This window comes from Carassius auratus, unplaced genomic scaffold, assembly GCF_003368295.1.
Source record: "Carassius auratus strain Wakin unplaced genomic scaffold, ASM336829v1 scaf_tig00050194, whole genome shotgun sequence".
Taxonomy (NCBI): Eukaryota; Metazoa; Chordata; class Actinopteri; order Cypriniformes; family Cyprinidae; genus Carassius; species Carassius auratus.
The window spans coordinates 10,219-32,266 of NW_020527140.1; the positions used below are offsets into that span (position 1 = coordinate 10,219).

Consider the following 22,048-nt stretch of genomic DNA (forward strand, 5'->3'; position numbering starts at 1 on the left):
AAATACTTACTTTTAAGCAAGTTACAGTTAGCTGGTAATTTACTGACTATGTGGTCCTGTTTGTACAAATTGTTTTGAGAAATGCACAGACTGGTTTGCACGTGCTAAGTATCATTCAAGAAATTTAGGCTACCAAATCTAAAAAAAATTGGGGGTTTCTTTCTTTCTTTCTTTTCAAATAAAAGAAAGTTTTCAGAATAATTAATTAAAAATAGAGAAAAGGACGTTTATTAATATTGCATATGTAGTATTAAGAAAAAAAAGAGAAGGAAGTAGGTTTAAAAGGGCACGCACATTCTGCCTCACCCAGAAGCTCCTGGATGCCATCTGGATGGTGCTCACTCTATCAGAGGAGAAAAGCACATACCAAAAATGTAAGAATTCTTTAATCATACAAATTATTACAGTGTGTTCTTTCTGATGTAAATCATGGCTATATTTTTGATGACAATGATTAAAAATACACAAGGCTGCACTTTATGGCATATACCAATTTTAATAGTACAATAGGGTGACAAAACATGCCAAATGTAAATATGTGTACATATTAGTATTGGACTTGAGCAGCACTGTTCAGACCGATCTGATCCTGTTTTCATATTTAATAAGGTAATGATTGTTTGATCAATGATGACATGCAGACAACGGTCAAAGTGATTCAAATACTTGTAAATATTAGTGTTGGACTTGAGCAGCACTGAGCAGACCGATCGGTGTCTGACATCAAAGTACCGTGAGAGCAATTCAAAAGCACAAGAAACCATCTGCTCTCTAGAGCTCTCACCGTACTTTGTCATACAACAACTGGTCTGCGCAGCGCAAACAAAGCCAAAACCTGGATATTTTAGGCCATATAGAAATTCTGTCCAGGATATTTCCTGGGAAAATGGCACGTTTGGTCACCCTATAGTACAAGCAAAGTTTCAGATCACTCTGTGTGGGATATTGATTGCAAGATATTATACAGGGTTCATATTCATGCTTTTACTGTCGGTCAGTGAAGAATTTTTTACAACAAAACAAAATTTTAAATGTGTATATATATATATATATATATATATATATATATATATATATATATATATATATATATATATATATATATATATATATATTATTATTATTATTACAATTGTTTTCTTTTGTTAAAATAATCAAAAGATGGTCACAAGACAAATATTCAGATTTTTTTCCCCACAGTACTTTGTTTTATTTAAAAAAAATATGAATATGTTTGTAGATACAGAATAACTTTGCCTGTTGAATATGGTATGCTCATCTCCAGGCTGGATCTCTTCTCTCCACTTTGCCTAATTGCAGTTTCAGTAATTAGATCTGTCAGCATTAATATTTTTATACTGAGATTTTTTGAGGGGGATCAAACTGTTACAATGTGTGTCCCAACCAGAAGTTTTGTCCTAACCACCTGCGACACGTGTCAAGTGACAAAGAATTCTGTTTTAGAAATGTTTTTTTATTTTCTGTGATGTCGAGGCAGGAACAACATACAAAATGTGATAGTGATAATATCAGGTAATGATTATGTGCTTTATTCAATGTTAAAAGTGTCAAATGTGAGTTTGAACATTATTTTGCATGATCATTATAGCCATAGTGAAAGTAACAATAGATATTTTACCTCAGATCTTGAAAATAAACTAGGCTTAAAGGGGGGGGGGTGAAATGCTTGTTTTCGCTCAATATCCTGTTAATCTTGAGTACCTATAGAGTAGTACTGCATCCTTCATAACTCCAAAAAGTCTTTAGTTTTATTATATTCATGAGAGAAAGATAGTCTGTACCGTTTTTTCCCGGAAAAACATGAGCGTTTGGAGGCGTGACGTGTGGGCGGAGCTAAAGAATCACGAGCGCCAGTAATCTTTTGCGTTGAGAGCGTTTGGAAGCTGTGACATTACCGTGAGGAAAAAAACATCCAAAACAAACCATGGCTAACAGTCAGATTCAGCCGTTTATTTATGATCCAGAATCAGATTCCGAGGCTGAAACTGAACGAGAGCAGCAGCAGCAACGACTCGCTCCGAGCGGGGCTCGAACCCGGGTCTCCGGCGTGGGAGGCGGACTCACTAACAAGGAGGCAGAGATATTTTAAGCAGTTTTACTCACCGATCGTGACCCTTTTTCGTTGGGATTGCATCATCCTTAAGAAATAAACGATACGCAAATCCGTCGTCAAACTGGGCCTTGTTTGTAAAACAAGCATCTTCGAAATGCAGGGAACAAACACAAACACTTGCACAATTCCGTGATGCACTGTAAAAATAAACTCCATCCCTGGTCCCTTAATGCTGTTTTTTTTTGGTAATCTGTGCAGGGTTGTCTTGCCCTGGCAACCAAAAATACACTTCTTTTGTGACATTTCGCGACGCTCTCGCTCTGATCAGTGAATGTCTGTTCTCAGCCTCTCAGTGCTCTGCTATACGGGAGCGCGCGCTCTTCCGGCAGAAGTGCCCTTAGGACTCATATAAGGAAATTCCGCTCCATCTAACGTCACACAGAGCTATTTTTGAAAAAAAATTTCCGAAACTTGTGACAAACCGGAAGGAGTATTTTTGGAACAGAAATACTCCTTCAAACGTACAACTTAATTTTTGAAACTTTGTCCATGTTAAGCATGGGAATCCAACTCTTTAACAGTGTAAAAAACTCAGTATGCATGAAATAGTATTTCACCCCCCCCCCCCCTTAAGCAAACATAATTTAAAACTGTGAACTCACTGTGAGCCAACATCCATAACAAAGATGTTCCCTTTCAGCCGGTCACGTTCGACGTTACGAATGGGGATCTCGCCCGAGAGCCCAATCACCTTCGAGTGGTACAAAACGAGCCAATGGTACACAAAGTACCTTGGTCTGCGGAATTTGCATCGCAAGCACCGCCCCGCAAAGCGGGTATATAAGGAGCAACGCGAGCAACTCGCATTCAAGCTTTCGCTTCGGAGCCGAGCACATCCCTTGCTGCAATCACCGGAGTGTTTACAAGCAAGAGCTGGTGTTGGTGTGACGGCGCGATTCAGCGGTTCGTCTGGGTTTCCTGCGACAGCTCCCCTGTTCCCCTGAGCGCTTCAACACCTCTAAAAGACAATTGATTTCCCGGGCAGCGGAGAGCATCGGGCTTGAGTGGAATCCTCCACCCTGTCCCGAGTGCTCGAGGCTGGATGATTGGTTCCTGGGGGCTGCTCATGCGGATCGCCAGCACCCCCCTCTGGTTCCTTTCTTCCCGGAAGTGCACCAGGAAGTAACTAGTTCATGGAAGGCACCTTTAACTGCCCGAAACCATTCTGATTCTTCCTCCGCCTTCGATGGCGGGGCGGCCAAGGGGTATGCTGGGATTCCCCCGGTGGAGCGTTCTGTTGCGATGCAACTGTGTCCACAGAGCACCTCCGCTTGGCGGGGTGGTCACAAGCTGCCCTCCAAGGCCTGTAAGTTCTCATCCACGCTTGTGGCCAAGGCTTACAGAGCTGCGGGCCAGGCCGCTTCTGCCCTGCATGCCATGGCCTCACTTCAAGTCTATCAGGCCAAGCTGCTCCGGTAGCTGCACGAGGGCGGTGCTGACCCAGGGGTTTTGCAGGAGGCGCGCACTGCTACCGACCTCGCTCTCCGGGCGACGAAGGTCACTGCGCGCTCCATGGGTCAGGTGATGTCCACTTTGGTCGTCCAGGAGCGCCACCTATGGCTGAACCTGGCAGACATGAGGGAGTCTGATCGGGCTCAGCTCCTCAACTCCCCGGTCTCCCAGGATGGCCTCTTCGGCGATGCGGTAGAGAGCTTTGCCCAGCAAGCAGTCTGAGGCCATCAGACACATCCTGCCCTGTCGGACCACTGCTGCTTCCACCCCGCCACCGGCGCAACCTCAGCCTGCTCGTCGCCGAGGGTGCCCCCCTGCGGCCTCCTCCACTCCCGCTCAGCCACAGCAACAGCCTTCCCCCCGGCCGCAGCGAGGAGATGGCCGCAGAAGGGTGGCGCAACCCGTCTCTGCCCCTAAACCTGCCAAACGCCAGGCCAAGCGGCATTCCTGAGATGGGCGACCCGGAGTTGGAGACGCAGGACCACTCCTTCCTCCGGAGGAGGGCCGGGTGAGAATCCTTTGTTCACTAAAAGAGCTGTTTCCTCTATCTCCGGGTCCCAAGAGGCCACGAACTACAGCTGGCGACGTGCTTCCTCGCTGCTCTCGTTCTCCTCTCCCTTGCCAGTTTCCATGCAAAGACGGCTCAAGAACGCTTCACCTTCTCATGCCCTCTTTGCCACTTGGAGTCAGACGAGTGCCAGCACTCTGCCTCCGCTAAGGGACGCTATGCCGGGGATGTCTGCTCCACCATACTGCCCCACTGCGGGTACACCTGTAGTCCCCTTGACCCACGCTGGTTTGGTTCCTGGGAGCCTGGCTAGAGCTCCCCAGGCCTTCCCGCTGGCTCATCCGGACGCTCAGGCTCGACTACGCGATGCCCCTGTCATGCGCGGAGGTTGCGACCTTGCTGGCAAAGTGCGCGACAGAGCCGGTCCCTCCAGCCGACATGAAGTCCGGCTTTTACAGCCCTTACTTCATAGTACCCAAGAAGACAGGTGGGTTATGGCCAATCCTGGACCTACGTGCCTTGAACCTAGCTCTGCACAGACTCCCGTTCAAGATGCTAACAGCCAAGCGCATTTTCGAATGTATTCGTTCAATGGATTGGTTTGCAGCGATCGACCTGAAGGACGCGTACTTTCATGTCTCCATTCTTCCTCTACACAGACGGTTTCTTCGGTTTGCTTTTGAGGGGCAGGCATATCAGTACAAGGTTCTCCCATTCGGGTTGGCCCTGTCTCCCCGCGTCTTTACGAAGGTCGCGGAGGGAGCCCTGGCTCCTCTCAGGGAACAAGGTGTCTGTATCCTCAACTACCTCGACGACCGGCTGATCCTAGCTCACTCTCGAGAGCGGTTGTGCGAGCACAGGGATCTTGCTCTGCACCTCTTCAGGGCCCTGCTTAAGGACAAGCACATTCTGGTCCGTACGGACAACTATCTGACCGTAGCGTACATCAACCGTCAGGGTGGTCTACACTCCCGCCGCATGTCGCAACTCACTCGCCATCTCCTCCTGTGGAGTCACAAGCATCTGAGGTCGCTTCGTGTCATTCACATTACGGGCAGGTTCAATTGTGCAGCCGAACGAGCTCTCAAGGCAGCAGTCTCGCCCCCGGGAATGGAGACTCCGCCCCCAGTCGGTTCAGCTGATTTGGGAACACTTCGGAGACGCTCAGGTAGACCTGTTTGCCTCTCCAGAAAATTCCCACTGCCAGTTGTTAAACTCCCTGACCAAGGGCACTCTCGGCGCGGACGCCCTGGCACACAGCTGGCCGCTGGGCCTGCGCAAGTATGCGTTTCCCCCAGTGAGCCTTCTTGCACAGATGTTGTGCAAGATCAGGGAGGATGAGGAGCAGGTCCTCATGGTTGCGCCTTTTTGGCCCGGCCGGACCTGGTTCCCCGAACTTGTACTCCTCGCGACAGCCCCTCCCTGGCCAATTCCTCTGAGGAAGGACCTTCTTTCTCAGAGACGGGGCACCCTCTGGCACCCACGTCCCGATCTGTGGAACCTACATGTGTGGGTTCTGGATGGGTCACAGAAGGTTTAGGTACCTTGCCACCACAGGTGGTAGCTACCATCACTTCAGCTAGAGCCATGTCCATCAGACATGCCTATACTTTGAAGTGGAACCTCTTCGTCACTTGGTGTTCTTCACGGCGTGAGGACCCCTGGAAATGCCCGATTGGGTCAGTGCTTTCCTTTCTTCAGAAGGGGTTGGAACGAAGGCTGTCTCCTTCCAACCTCAAGGTCTATGTGGCTGTCATTTCGGCTCACCATGACCCTGTTGAAGGTTAGTCTCTTGGGAGGCACGATCTGATCATCAGGTTCCTGAGAGGAGCAAGGAGGCTCAATCCGCCTCGCCCTCAGCAAGTCCCCTCTTGGGACCTCGCAGTGGTTCTATCAGCACTGCAGAGAGCTCCCTTCGAACCCTTGCTCTCAGTAGAGCTAAAGTTTTTATCTTTGAAAACTGCGCTCCTGAAGGCTTTCGCTTCGGTGAAGAGGGTCGGGGACCTGCAGGCATTTTCAGTTGACGAAGCATGCCTGGAATTCGGGCCGGCTAACTCTCATGTTATCTTGAGACTCTAGCCTGGGTACGTGCCCAAAGTTCCCACCACTCCTTTTAGGGATCAGGTGGTGAACTTGCAAGCGCTGCCCCTGGAGGAGGCAGACCCAGCCCTGGCGCTGCTCTGTCCAGTACGTGCGCTCCGCACCTACGTGGACAGAACTCGGTGCCTTAGGACCTCAGACCAGCTCTTTGTCTGTTACGGAGGCCAGCAGAAGGGAAAGGCTGTCTCCAAGCAGAGGTCATCCCACTGGATAATGGATGCTATTGTCCTGGCTTATCAGGCTCGAGACCTGCCATGCCCCCTAGGGGTGAGAGCTCACTAGGAGCGTAGTTTCCTCCTGGGCGCTGGCGCATGGCGCCTCGCTAGCAGACATCTGTAGAGCTGCGGGCTGGGCGACACCTAACACATTCGCGAGATTTTATAATCTCCGTGTAGAGCCCGTGTCCTCCTGGGTACTCGCCCCTTCGGGCAGTAAGGACCTTCTCGGTGTCAATCCGCTTGCTGCGCCATTCCACTTCACGGACTGGATGCATGCGCTATTCCCCTCAGGTGAGTTCCTCAGTCAGAACCCTGGGTTCCTCCAGCACTGTAGATGTCCAACACTTGCGTACATGCCCCTTGGTCAGCCATGTTTGGGACTAGGTGCCTCCATGTGTTGTGATTCCCCTTTCTGGGTAATCCCACGTGTGTATGTAAGTCTCTCCGCAGCATGTGTCTTTCCCTTGGCAAGCCCCTTGCCAGCTCTGTCGTTGAAACTTCCACCCTGCGGGCTGGGTACCTCAGAGTTCTTATGTATCACCACCTTGGTAGATACCTGCCTTCTGTAAGTCCTCCCACGGCCAGGCAGCCTGCTAGCATATGTCCAGCTGGAATATGCTACCCAGTGTATTCTGTGTGAGCTATAGGCCCTCACTCGTGCTGGCCTCACGACAGGGTGCTATCACTCACACGGGTCGCTGGAAGACAGCCATGTGGCTTTTTGTAAGGGACCCCATTCATAACGTCGAATGTGACTGACTGAAAGGGAACGTCTTGGTTACGTATGTAACCCTCGTTCCTTGAAGGAGTGAATGGAGACGTTACGTCCCCTTGCCACATCGCTGTTCCGCTGAACGGCCGGGTCACTGGCTCGTCTCCTCAGCGAAGACTTGAATGCGAATTGCTCGCGTTGCTCCTTATATACCCGCTCTGCAAATTCCACAGACCAAGGTACTTTGTGTACCATTGGCTCGTTTTGTACCACTCTTAGGTAATTGGGCTCTCGGGCGAGATCCCCATTCGTAACGTCTCCGTTCCTTCCTTCAGGGAACGAGGGTTACATACGTAACCAAGACAGTATCACTCACTCACACACTCACTCACTCACTCAAAACTGTTCACTCCATTCACATTTTAATAATCTGTTTTTAGTGTCCATTCTTCTTTAATTCACACTTCACATGTTTTTGCTGTCACATTGTATATCTACCCTGGACGTGACAAAACATTGCAAATCATTTGAACTTTGTGTCAGCACATCATAAATAGAATGAGTCAGCAGTTCTCTTTCATCATTTAATGTGCGAGATCCACTTATGGGAAGGGCATCCATCTACCTGACCTCTGCAGAACCATCCAATTGCTTGACAGACAGAAGCGTGCAGTCCCACCCCTTACCTGAGAGCATATAAGGCCTGCTCGTGCTGCAATTCTCCAGTTGACATTAAGCCTCCCACGCTGCACTTCATTTGTCTGTCCGCTTTTCCCCCTCTGTTTTGGCTGCAACTGGTTGGATTACAGCCCATTCTTATGGCACTCTCCAAATCTCCTGCTTCCTCTAGCGATTGCCTGTTGCATGCCTGCCTGACTGTGTGTGGCACACAGTATCATTGCCGGGGATTCTCACCCTTACTGTGTGGGCCTTAAACATGCAGAGGAAGCTCTGGTATGCCCTGAAAATTGTAGCCACTGCCTGGTGCTTCCCAAGAAGCTCCTTCACCGCAGGTAAAGGTGGGAGCTACTCAATGCGTGGAACTTGAACAGTCGGACTCTGGGAACTCCCAGGGAACCCGACGTTGAATTGGGCTGAACAAATCAAATCCGCCTTGAGGACATCGTAATGGATGAACCCTCATTTGCAAACGAGCCTACCGATTTCGTGGACGAGGATGACACAGGCCTTCTTGAAGGCTTTCTCCACCCCATTTTGGACCTCCGAGTGTTAAACATTTGAGGAGATACAAGTTCAGAATGTAAACACACAGCATTCTGGCCGGCACCATAAAATGTAATGACTAGTTCACATTGGTCGATCTGAAAGATGCTTTTTTTCCACATAAGCATTTATCCGTCACAGGAAGTTTCTTTGTTTCTTCATTTTCAAGGCACATGTTATGAATTCACAGTTCTCCCATTTGGGCTTGCAGTCAGCCCAAGGATGTTCTGTCTTTGTGCAGAGGTGGGTTTAGCTCCCCTGAGATTGTCAGTTCTAAGGATTTTGACATTAATAAATGATTGATTCATTTTAAAGCCCAATCAAAGGAGAAAGTGATGCAGGAGACCTGCAGTGTGCTCACGCACATCACATCTCTCGGGTTCAAGGTGAATGTAAACAAAAGCAATTTTACAACCAGTTAAAGTGAGATTTTTCTGGGCTTGGAGCTGGACTCAGTCTCCATGTGAGAGCGTCTCTCGCAAGAGCATGTTCTATCTGTAATGAACTGTGTGTTGCAGTTCAGGGAAGGAGCGAAAGTGCAATATCGCACATGTCTCAAACTGCAGGATCTTATTGCTTCATCTATCTCTAGAGCATTCATGAAATGGGTTTTGTCTCATCATTGCAGCCTGTTACGTGATCTCTGCCGCTCTGTGACAGTGACGTGCACCTGTACAGCAACTCTGCGCCACTGGATGAGTGCAGAATTTTATGTACAGGGAACCCCTTTTGGGATGGTGATGTTGCAGAAAGTAGTGATGACAGATGCATCCTTGACAGGCTGGGGTGCCACCCAGCAGGGCAGAACGGTGAATGGTTTGTGGCCGAGCAGACTACGTTCAGCACTCATAAATTATTTAGAGCTCTTGACAATATGGAAAGCTTTGAATTATTTTCTGCCTCACCTGCAAGGACATCAGGTGCTCAGGTGCTCATGTGCTGCGACAATATAACAGTGGTGGCATGTATCAATTGCCAGGGCAGTCAATGCTCATCAAAACTTCATGCTCTAGCTCCTTTTGAGCCCCTGGGAAGAATTTCCATGAAGCTGCTGTCCTTCAAGATGGCTTTGCTCTTGGCCTTGGCATCAGCTAAACATGTCAGTGAGCTTCATGCACTCTCAGTTTATACCTGTGTTCTGTGTGCGGATCATGGTTGCCAGGTATATGATTATGGAATGTGTCAGGCCGTCCTTCTCTGGCTTAAAGAACCTCACCAGAACTGCTGTTCTAGGCAATCAGAGAGCTTCCCATGTCTCTTCCATAGGTGGATCCCCAACACGAGATGATGAAAGAGAACATTGAAGATATGTTTCTCTGAAACATTGAGTGGAGAGATCCACCAGCTTTTTCCCCATTTACTGCACGAGAAGCAAATATACTTACTGGAGAATAACAATGCTTGCAGGCCTTATATGAAAGTGATGTAACATACAGCCAGGTATGGTGACCCACACTCAAAATCGTACTCTGCAGTCATGGTATTGCCGGCCCGAGACTCAAACCCACAACCTTAGAGTTAGGCGTTAAACACTTTAACCATTAGGCCACGACTTCCCTTCATAAGCTCTCAGGTAAGGGGTGGGGCCATACCTTGCATTGGCTGTGTGCTTCTGTCTGTCAAGCCAAACTTGAAGCAATTGGATTCTGCAGAAATCAGGTACAGATTCCCTTCCCATAAATGGATTTCTCCACTCGATGTTTCAGAGAACCGGGGGTTTCAACAGTAACCTATTGTTTTCTGTCCGGGAAATGTCACACCGCATATCCAGTGTAGACAGCATCACTGATTATAACGAGTTCATTGTATTTTAATGCGTTGCGCTGTACGGCTTACGTCTGGTGTAGACACAATTTAAGTTAATGTCACTTTCTGATGCTGCATTTGAATTTTTATGCTACATGATTTGAAATCAGCGTGGGCCACCTATTGAGAAACCCTGCACCAGACAATTTTTTTTCAACAAATTGACTATAGAAAAATGTGCTTAATGTTTAACTGTGAGTCTTTTTTCCTTTTGTTTGCAGAGTTCAAAATGTTGTTAGGTATCATTCTCAGCCTCTTACTGCATGTATGGTCCTGTGAGGCTACACAAAGTAAGTGTAATAATTTGTTGATTGAAATGGATTTATCAGAAGACTTTGAAAAATCCCATTATGTACATAACATCTGTTTTACATCTGTTATGTTCCTTTATGTTTCACATTGTAGCAAATCAAGAAAAAGGGACATTTTGTAATTTCTGTGGTTCCTGCAGCAACCCTGAGACTGCAAAACTTCTGGACAGAATTAAATTTGTTGCACGAAGCTGCAAAGAAATTCGTGACAAGTACCATGTTTATAATGGTACAATATATTTTATTTATTTTTCTATTGTAAGAAATAGCTGCATTTATTTGACTCAGGAATGCTTTTGTTCAATCAGATGGCCTGTACTATCTGATCTCATCAAGAGGGGTCCTTTACCAGACGTTCTGTGATATGACCACTGCGGGCGGCGGCTGGACCCTGGTGGGCAGTGTTCATGAAAACAACATGTATGGAAAGTGCACTGTTGGTGATCGCTGGTCTAGCCAGCAGGGCAGCGACCCCAACCGACCTGATGGTGACGGGACATGGGCAAACACAGTCACATTTGGAACTGCAGAGGCCGCTACAAGTGATGATTATAAGGTATTTTTTATTACGCTAAAGGATTTACAGCCATGGTTCAACATAAAGGACATTAAGACACTGAACCAACAATCAAATGATGTTTATCTAGAATCTAAAACAGAATCTGACACAGTCAGGCAAATAATATTTAATAATATTAAAAACTATTATCGATTAAATCTTGCTGACACTGTTGGGAAAACAAAACTTCAACCTGTTTTAGGAAAAGCACAACTGAAGTTGTTTTATAAATGCAATGATACAGTGATTTTGTAGTTTATGAAGTACTTAACAAATAAATGTGACTTAACTTGACAGAATCCTGGATACTTTGACATTGATGCACAGGATGTGTCTGTGTGGCATGTTCCTAATAATAGGGAGATGCAAAACTGGACCACTACCTCCATCCTGCGATATCACACTGAAAATCACTTCTTAACCTTACATGGAGGAAACCTTTTCAATTTATTTAAGGTCAGAAAAACTTCAACACTAGTTTTGTGTTTGAAACATTCACAGAAATATAAGCAAATCTACAAATAAAAATAACACTGAACATTTATCTTAATTTTTCCAGAAATTCCCTGTGAAGTTTGGAATTGGGACTTGCCACAATGATAATGGACCTGTTATTCCAATAGTGTATGATACTGGAAATGCGTTATCAACCCAAGAGCTCTATGGTCCAAATTCAAGAAGTATGGCAATAGTTCTTAAGCCAGTATTTTGTCAAATATTTTTAAAGGAAGTAACTAAATTGATTGACATTCATAAAATCTACGTATTATTCAGTTATATTATCATGCAAAGGACTGTTGAGATCTGAACACTTTAATGAAAGCCATAATGTGTTTGCATGGACATCTACCATGACAGACAATCATCACTGATATATTTTATGCTTTTTTATTTTTAGGAATATTTGAGCCCGGATTCATCGCATTCAGGGTCTTCAATAACGAAAAGGCTGCTTTGGCTCTTTGTTCAGGCGTTAAACCTTTTGGCAGTTGTGACACTGAACATGTGAGTTAAAAATAATTTGGATTATTTACAACAACATTTAATAAAGAAAGATTGTAACAGACAACAATTCATGTTTTAGTATAAAAATGAAGAGGAAATGCATTTACAACAATACACTTACGACATAAATTAATATACAGCATCATGTTATTTGAAGAAATGCATGTTATGTTGCAAGTAATGTACGGTACTCATATTGTTGCAGTTTTGTATTGGTGGAGGTGGACACTTTCCTGAAGCGGCTCCTAGACAGTGTGGGGACTTTGCGAGCTTCGACTGGAGTGGCTATGGTACTAATGAAGGATGGAGTGCTTCCAAAGTAATAACTGAAGCAGCTGTGCTTCTCTTTTATCGCTGACATGCTGATCAGTCTAAAATCTTCTCTTTGACTCATGTCACACTGATTAATACTGGAATGCTACATGCACAATTATTTTCATAAATCTATATCATCACAATATATAACTTTTATATCAGACTGCATATGTGCAAGGTGTTTGTCACAAATAAAAAATATGGAAAAGGTTAGGATATACATAAAAAAAAAGGCAATGGCAGACTTTCAAAATGCTCCTGAGATTCTTCTTACTTTACTATCTTTGTTACCTATGCTAAACCGCTGTTATTAACTGATGCATTCTTTTTGCCGGGAGGATTATCTGTGATTGGTATGAGGTCCTCCCGTGTGTCATTAAAGCATATTCAAAGGCATTGTCTGGAGTCTGTCTGGTTACTGCTGTGCAGCAGGTTAGTGGAAAACCACAGATCTTATTCCCAAGTAATACTGTTCAAAAGGATACAACTGTCCAGATCAGGACCCCAAAAATCAGGAACAGTAAAGGTTACTAGAGGTTATCCAAAATGGACATGCAGTAACAACTGATTGTACCAAAGAACAATCTGGAGAAGAGACCAAATTATGAATAAAAAAAAAATATTATGAGAGAAGCTTTAAGTAGAGGAGATGGGGAAATACACAAGCCCAGTGGGGACAGGACAATATACACATGCACTCTGCAAGTTTTAGAAGGACTTATAGCAGTAATACATTTCCCAAGAAAACCAAGTAACTATAAACCTCCTTGTTAAAGGCAAAAGAGAGGTATGAGGAAAGGCTAGGGCTACCATAATGTATTCATCCTTCACAACTTACTGCACATTGGAGTGAGGAGCTGGAACCTAAATTTAAAGTACGCAGACAGTGAGAGAAGTGAGTCATCAGAAAATGATCTCTGAGAAGTAAGATTACGAAATAAGAGAGCAGGAAAGCCAAACCTGAAATGAGTGTTATCAGATGCATAATGACTGCTCTGAAGTAAACATAAAAGGAGTAAAGTGCTGAAACCCTACAGCTTTGGCATGACCTGACACAGAGTTGAGAATTAAACTTATTTTGTCAGCGATGAATTAGGAAATTGGCTGACTGAGAAAAACTTTGGATTGAAGAATCCCGCAGAACAACAGAATATACAGAAAGTGCAGTAGAGTAAATAAAGAGAATGGATGTGTGCTAATTCTGACAATAGACAGTGGGACAAACAGATAGAGGAACTGACATATTATCTCAATCTCTGAGAAATAAAAAGAAAAAAGGACGGAAAAATAGAACAATAATATTTGTACAAGGTAGGAGATACAGATTTAAAATAAAAATAAAAAAATAAAAGAAATAATAATGAAAAAAATATATATATTATATATTTGTTTAGAGAATAAGCTCAAAGAAAAATAGCTAAAGGCCCAACAAAGAAAGATATAAAAACAATAATAATTCACCAGTATTCAGTAGAATTGTAAGAAAATGGCATCTGGTCTAAACAATCTATGGTCAAAGATGACTAAAACAGTACATAAAACAAGACATGCCAGAGAAAGATGAAGGAAACTTAAAAGAATGATTGAGCTAAATAGCCAGAGAGGGGTCTTTAGAATAAGGCCAAGATTAGTAACAAAAAGCAGGACAAACTTTATAACAAAAATACAGCATTAAAAAATGTGCTCGTGCACAAAACAGGTAGCATTGAAGATCTATCATGTTTATAAACAAGACTCATTCTTTTTCCAAATTCTTTATTTAGATATTTATTTTATATTCTTGGACATGTATATTTATACATATTTATGATGAAGTATTGGAGAATAGGGATCCCTGACTACAATACATCTGCAAATGATACAGATGTTTCATAGCATTGTAAACACTGAACATCTTTTGATGTTAGGGAACATTTGAACAATATTCTTAACAACTGAAATTCATGAACCATCATCTGTCTGGCTGACATACTGTACAGTAAGCATACCCTTTCTCAAAATGTCTCACTAGAGATGCACTGCAATACCACAATCCTCATGAAAGCAAACAATTGAAATGTTTTGTTACAAGCCTGTATATTTACAAAATTCAAGTTTGTATCACTATAGTATAAAAAGTGCATCACTATTTAAAAAGTCAAAAAGTATATGCCCACCTCTATTGTTATGAGACTGAAGAATGAGCATATAGAAAAATAAAAAAATTATTGATGTGTAATTATTAAGATTATTAGAAGAGAATATATATATTTTTTAAAATGGTAAAGTCCACAAGAGTTCATTTTCTATTCAATAAATTATGACCACTGCAAAAAAAAAAAAAAAACAGAGCTACTTACTCCAGTGCATAATATTACATTTCAATAATGACGGGCATTACAATAAAATGAGCTAACTTTTGCACTTTTTTTCCTCAAAGATGTCCCTTATTTGGAGATGTCCAAGAAGAAGCACCAGAAAACCTGGCTTTTTCTATAGAGTTACAGCCCTTTGAGGTTTCCCTTGTCTATTTGCAGTCAAACATTGGATTTGACCAAGGATCAAATGCAAATGACTGCACTTCCATAGACCCTGTGGAGAAAAAAAAGCTTTTCTTTTCTAATGTATCTTCTAAAAAGTTTCTGTCAGAAGGATGTCCTGTCCTCATCATGTCATCTGAGGGTTTAGATCTGGAATGAGAAGTGATTTGGAGACCCATCTGCAGGGCCGGCTCAGTAAGCAGTGCAGGCATATGGTGAGCACTATTGCAGTTTCTTTCATGGTTGAACAACAGGTCGTCCAGTGCACAGAGCAAATCCCTCTCCTTTTTTCATTGCCTAAAGTCTTGTTTTTCTCTCTCTATGCCTTTTTCTCTGTTTCGGAGACGTCTAATGTTGCTGTTGGTTGGTCCCTGAGATGTAGGCCTGTCTGAACCCTCTTGAGCAGTCTGCGTTATCGCTCTTCCATCATCTTACCATTAGCTTCATTCTCAGTCTCCTCACGCCTTTTCTGCCTTTGGAAAAACCCTAACTAGGGAAAAAAAATTGATAAATTACAAATGATCGAGATTCACACTAACAGTCCATCCATCCATTCATCTGTGCATGCTTAAAGAGCACGTTGTTTGGAAGATGAATTCATTATGTACTCGCTCATTATAAACATTTAGCAAGTTTTGAACACAAAACAAGTTACATTGTGCTGCTTCAAAATATGGATACAATACCTTCCAAAGAGCCAGAATGAGGAGCGAGAGGAGTAACAGGCCTCCAAGTGTGCTGCCTATGATTATCCAGATGGGAACACGGTAATCCTCCTCTTTCCTGATCTCTAGGATTATCTGAAAAAACACATACAAAAGAAAAATATAACAAACTAAATGCTGTATCAGAGATCATCACATTTCATCAAATGTTTCATCTTTTACAGCTGAGATCAAATTTGCTGATTTTAGTATCTATGCCTATTTCCCGTTTTGCCTACAGATGGCAGCACCACACAGAATACAGAAAAGAACAGAACTGAATTGTGCTGCTGGTCCTTTCGGTCCCTTTGGCTCCAGGTTCAAAACACACAGTAGCTCACCAGAAGACAAACTGATGTGTAAAAGGAAGGTTCTGGCATGAGAAAACCAGTGCGTCTATATGAAGTCAAATATTGAGTCATGTTGGCATGAAGACGTTTATATTTCATGCTTGTGTACAACTGTTCTTAACTCTTTCTGACAGATGAACGAAAACACATCATTTGGCAATGTTTTTGTCTTTCAAAATTGCCAAGGACGGAAAATACAAAAGCTACTAACCACATCTTGACAAACGGAATCATGGATTTATTTTTACCTAGTCTAAACATGTTGTTCATCATTGTTTCTGTAACATGGCTTTTTGTAAATGCTGATGTGTATAGAGGGTGGCTCACATGTCTGGCCGGCCTCTCTTCAGGCAGAAAACATAGGGCTGGAAGGGTTCAGCTCCACTGAGGCTGTCGTCACCAGCTCGAGGGCTTTGAACTTCAGCTGCCCGTGACAAGAAAAACAGTTTTCAGTTTCTCTGACAGTTGCTTACTCCAGTAGTTGTGAGAAAGTGGGAGGGAACAAACACTACCGGTGAGAGATTAGAGAAGTGGTAGAAAAAAAGTCAGTGTATTAGAACACTTTTTGCAAAACGTCTGACTTTCATTGCATTAGATCAAACCAAATGGATATTGCAAACAAGTGATGCTAGAGCCTTTCTCTGCAATAACTTCAATTAATAACACTTTTATTTGACAGTCAACTTTAGACATTTTACTAATTGTAATTAACTTTGTAACTACATGTCAACTACCGGTGATTACAGTATTAGTAAACTGTCTGCTAACTCTTTTTTCTGGTTACTTATACCATCAAACTGTAAGTAACTATATATAAATTACTGTAAGTAACACGTCACAACATGTCAACTTATTCTACTAACCCTAACCTAACTGTACTAATACTCTAATGAGTTAGTTAACATGTAGTTGCAAAGTTGCTTATAGTTATTAGAATACCTAAAGTGGACTATATCAACATAAACTGTAACCCTTTGGTTTTCTGAACAATCTGATCTTAAGGTGATTTAAGCACATTTTTGTGCCATATTAACTATACACATTTCATTAACATTTGACGACCAAATATATATACGACCAAATATATAACTTACTTTTTAACAATATATCTGTTGTTTTTCCAAAATGAAACTTATTCTTGTCAATTGTTTCACTTGAAAAGTGTGTTTTTCATTAAAAATATAAATGCCACCTGCTTTAAGTTTTGCTCCAGATATTTCCACATCTTGGGTGTGGATTAAATGTGCAAATTACTTTCTGGTGTCACTTTTATTTTAAGTACAAAATGTAATCAAAACCAGATTCTAGTATGACTTGTCTCTAATTACTAGTCTGATCATAGTTTTGTGTTGGCTTTGGGAGACCACTGTGTTCTGATTACAAGTTCTTTCAACATCATTCTTCTTCGTCTTCATCAGATTGTTATTTCAAAGTTACAGGTACTCACTGCATGCAATGCATCAGTACAGAGGGATCCACCGATTTTCACGCTGACGTCTCTGTAGGAATGCAGGTTGATGGTACACTGCACTGGCACTGTTAGGGTGTTGGAGTAATTCTGTGCAAAGAGACACTAAACATTTCTCTCACAAACAGACAGTCTGAATGATGAAACCCAGCTGCTTGTGCAGGGAATCTGATGTGCATTAGAGTTGCATTACAAAACTCCCTACCTCAGACATAAAAGAATCTTCAAAAACACATCAACATTTCTAGAACTGATTGAACATGAACTAGATTTACTAATAATACGCTTTATTTATGGCACACTTTATTAAACTCAAGTGGCTTTATTCAGAGAGTACAAAACCAACTATTTTGCAGAGAAGTGCTTTGCTGTTGTGCATTAAATCAACATATTATATCTGAAAGCCCTTAAATCAGGCAAATTATAAAGCGCCATAAACAACACAAGCCAGACTTTTATAAAGTGTCAAGTGCAAGACTGAAATGAGGCACACATAGTGTCTGTGATAACAAGCAGACACTTTAAGCCTGTGAAGAGAGGGTCTTACAAGTCGTGATGTTCGTGAGAGGTCCTCCGGAGATGCTCGACTGTGTGCCACATGCTGAGGGGGGATACAATGACTTCCACCTACCTGATGGAAAATAGGAACAAAGCACTATTAATATCATTAGTGTAGCTCAAACAGTAGAGCATGATGCCAGCAATGCCACTGTAACAGGATCCACTCCCAGAGAATGCATGAACTGATCAAATGTATACCTTGAATGATGTGTAAGTCACTTTGGAAAAAAAGCTCCTGCCAAATGCATAAATGTAACTGCAAATATCAGTTTAAAACTATTTGAATAATTATAATATTTATATTGGAATATTTAGATTTATGCAACTGGCAAATGATAAATGAAAACAAAATTTATTTTAAATTGGCCTTGAAATATAAAACGTTTCATATCCACTGAATGGATCTAATCATAGTCTGAAGCTAAAAAAGTGAAACCTCTGAACTTAAATCTGCAGACTGGCTGTGATTTAGGCGACTGACTCATCTAGACTGTAAATCGGGGCAAACATTTGGGCAAAAGCCATGCAGTGTATTCCAGCCTTTAGAAATATTTTTGGAAATCTAAGGGAAATTGTAATAACAAGTAGAATAAAACTAGTAGAATAAAAGTCAAGTTGCATCCTCTTCACCTGGTCAATATGGAAATCTCTGATCTGCAGGAGTTGATTGCCATTTTTCGTGACCTCAGGGATTGCAATGTGCAGTTGTAAATCTTGGATTGGAAAATAACCAAGATTCTGGATCTGTGATTTATAGAGAAAACATGGTTGTTTTTTTCAAAGCATGAGTTTTTGGGGCCCTGATCTCTTTAATTACATAATGCAAGGAAGTGAACCTCACCTGAAAAGTAAAGTTGAATGGAGGGTTAAAACCACTTGGTTCCTCTAGAGAGATGTCCGGTTTAAGCTCATATCGGGTAGGGTAAAAATCCCTGAGGGAATGAAAGCATATTGTAACAACCACACATATTGACTTGAGCTTTCAAACAAACACACATGTATCTCACCTTGTGAAGAGCAGATCAGCCTCGTATTTCAGAGTGTAGAAAATGTCATTAATGTTGTCATGTAGGACAACTTCCTCCCCCTCACTGCAAAGACATGAGAACAGGCATGAGAAACCTCCCAGGCAGTTATGCTCACCCTGTGATTCACTGCGCAGTGACACTTGGTTGTGGACGAGAGGAGTTTAAGATTCTAGCTCAGGCATCATCTGTGTCCAGTTCAGAATAAATAAAAAAATTCTTCATAACATCTTGTAATAATGTTTCTTTAACCCTTTAATTGAAAGCTTTAAAATCCAGTTTTTCAATTTCACCTTAATTGTATTATACAAAATATTTTCCATATCTTAACATTTGCAACAGCACACATAGAGCATATCTGACTGCTAAATGTTAGCTGTGTCTTACCTGGTAACCTCCAGTATGATCTGTAGGTGATCCAGCAGCACAGAGGGACTGAATTCAAATTCCAAACGAAATGTTACCTGGGGAGTGAGAGACACAGACTAATGTTTAATCACAACAAGCACATGATAGTTAAACAACTAACTATTGGTTTTCTGCAAATTAAAAAAAGCCTTTGGCAGAGGATTATGAGTAAAGCCTGCAATAACCTGTTTTTAAAATAGAGGCCTCAAAGTCAGGCTGATTGAAAGTATCAGAACCAGGTTAGAGAAACCTAGTGACCATTAACAAAGATACACATGAACATGTGCATGCTCGTACTTTTTCACACACTGAAACAAAGTTCTGACAAGCATGTGATTGAGGGAAAAATGATTGGAAGTGTGTTTGTCACTACATATAATTTCTTAAATACCACAGTCTTTCTTTCATCCATTCTAGCTTCACACACATCACGCATGCTCCAAAATTAGTTCATCCCTCTTTTGGATTCCTCGCCTCCTAAAATTACACGCTGATCACATCTAAAACTTATATTTTTAAAGATGAATCAATATTTTCCAGGGCAAACAAGCCTGTCAGGATATAGGAGAATGACACAACCAGGCCAAGACCCTTAACACTTGTCGGCCTCAAGCGTTTTTCTACAGACCATGGGCATACACACACACACACACACACACACACACACACACACACACACACACACACAGGTGCATCTCAATAAATTATAATGTTGTGGAAAAGTTCATTTATTTCAGTAATTCAAGTCAAATTATGAAACTTAATAAATTATAATAAATTATATTATAAATAAATTCAATGCACACAGACTGAAGTAGTTTAAGTCTTTGGTTCTTTTAATTGTGATGATTTTGGCTCACATTTAACAAAAACCCACCAATTCACGATCACCAACCCAAACCCACCAACAGTTCCTGTCAATACTCTGAAAATCAGCTCAATGAGGCTTTAAAAAACATGGTACAGAAAAAAAAAATGTGTCCAGCAGAACAGGTTTGGGATGAAATGTAAGTGATGATAGAATGTTTTTTGTTTTGTTTTGTTTTTTTTTTTTTTGGGGGGGGGGGGGGGGGGGGGTGGGGGCGTGATCTATCCCTTTAAAGCACAGAAGCAGGCTTTTAGTTTTATTATTTTGTTTGAAGAAAGTGAAGCACTTGGAAGCACTTATAACTACGTGGGCAAACTCTTCATTCCCCCTTGGTGAGTAGTGGCACAAGCAGCATGGAAAACATTTTTTTTTTTTACATTCTCTCCTCAATTCTCCTCCTTTTATTCCACTTTCACTCCATCACTTACTGTTCTGAGCTGAACCAGGCTCCCAAGTTGGCCTGAATCTCTCCCTGCAGCCACAAAAGTGTAGCTCCAATGACCTCCAAACCTCTAGAAAATGAATCTGGACTTGTTAAGAAGCTGCTGACTGTTTTCTATCAAAGCAGTGCCCTAAACACAGGACAGAATTCTGTGCTCCAGACCTCTGCTCTGTGTGGATGTAGTAACTGTATGGTAACAGCATTTTTGTATTACATACTTGCCTCATGTCTTCTTTTTCTGGACAGTCCTGAACACAAGCTTAAGGGTCAACTGTAAAATGGACACTAAGTGATTCATTTTGTTTAACTTCAGGGTTCTGGTGACCTTATGGGTATGTCTATGCCCTGTGGACCATTCCAGATGTAATGATTTGGTATTACAGTGATAAATCCTGACAGTTCTGCAGATGTGAGGAGGTCTATATGGCTTTTGACTGTGTGGTCCACTATGTTTGTGTAAGCAAGTCTTTCTAGAGCTCAGACGGCTAGTGCTGTCTCTGGTGTAACCTCTAAATGTCTATTGTTGCTGACCATGGTAATAAAACATTCTCACATTAGTATTATACAATATATAATTCTGCATTCATGATCATATGCAGTGCACACTGGCTAGAGCACAGTTTGGTAAAAACATTAGTTACTACATTAAATTTGACTTGGCTCAGGTTCCAGAAAAACATCACACCAACAATTTACTTAGTGTCATGGAGTAACAGACACATTAGTGAAATATGACAAGAGTTTAGTGAAACTAAATGCTAATTTTTTCAAAAGCTTTTTAAAGTAATTCTGCAAGGTTGCAATAAATTAATCAACAGTCATAGTAAAGACCTAAATTGCTACAAATGTTTTCTATTTCACATACATGCTGTTCTTTTTGAAATTTCTATTAATCAAAGAATCCTGAAAAAAAAATCATCAGTTTCCACAAAAATATTAAGCAGCACAACTGTTTTCAACATGTGGTATTTATTTATCACGTGACACTTAAGACTGGCGTAATGGCCGCTGAAAATTCAACTTTGCCTTGTAATAATATTTTCACAATGTTGCTGTTTGTACTGTATATATATATATATATATATATATATATATATATATATACATCAAAAGTTTTTTTAAGTTTTTCCAAACCAAAACTACTGATCAGTTGTTTAGTTCAGTACCGCTTACTGGAGAACAAATTTGCCCAAAAAAGTGTTTTATTAAATTGTCAGTATTGGTGTAAGAGTGTACACATAGTTGTCACTTTGGGCTAGAGGTTTCTGATATGGTTCATTGTAACTCTATAAATGTGGAAGAGGCAACTCACCTTTTGACTTTGCTCTCATAAAAGGTGCACTGATATTGCAAGATTTC

At 41.9% G+C, this 22,048-nt stretch overlaps 1 protein-coding gene and 1 pseudogene across 1 annotated transcript; one reads left to right on the top strand and one right to left on the bottom strand.

Moving 5' to 3' along the window:
* Positions 1 to 289: 289 nt before the first annotated feature.
* On the top strand, positions 290 to 12,740 carry LOC113089555 (intelectin). Its single transcript, XM_026256038.1, has 8 exons — positions 290 to 374; positions 10,376 to 10,444; positions 10,560 to 10,694; positions 10,774 to 11,021; positions 11,322 to 11,480; positions 11,584 to 11,704; positions 11,923 to 12,029; positions 12,235 to 12,740. Exons 2-8 carry the CDS (start codon positions 10,384 to 10,386, stop codon positions 12,385 to 12,387), a joined length of 984 nt encoding a protein of 327 aa, XP_026111823.1. The 5' UTR covers positions 290 to 374; positions 10,376 to 10,383; the 3' UTR covers positions 12,388 to 12,740.
* Positions 12,741 to 14,129: 1,389 nt separating this feature from the next.
* On the bottom strand, positions 14,130 to 20,916 carry LOC113089557 (integrin alpha-11-like; annotated as a pseudogene).
* Positions 20,917 to 22,048: the final 1,132 nt, after the last annotated feature.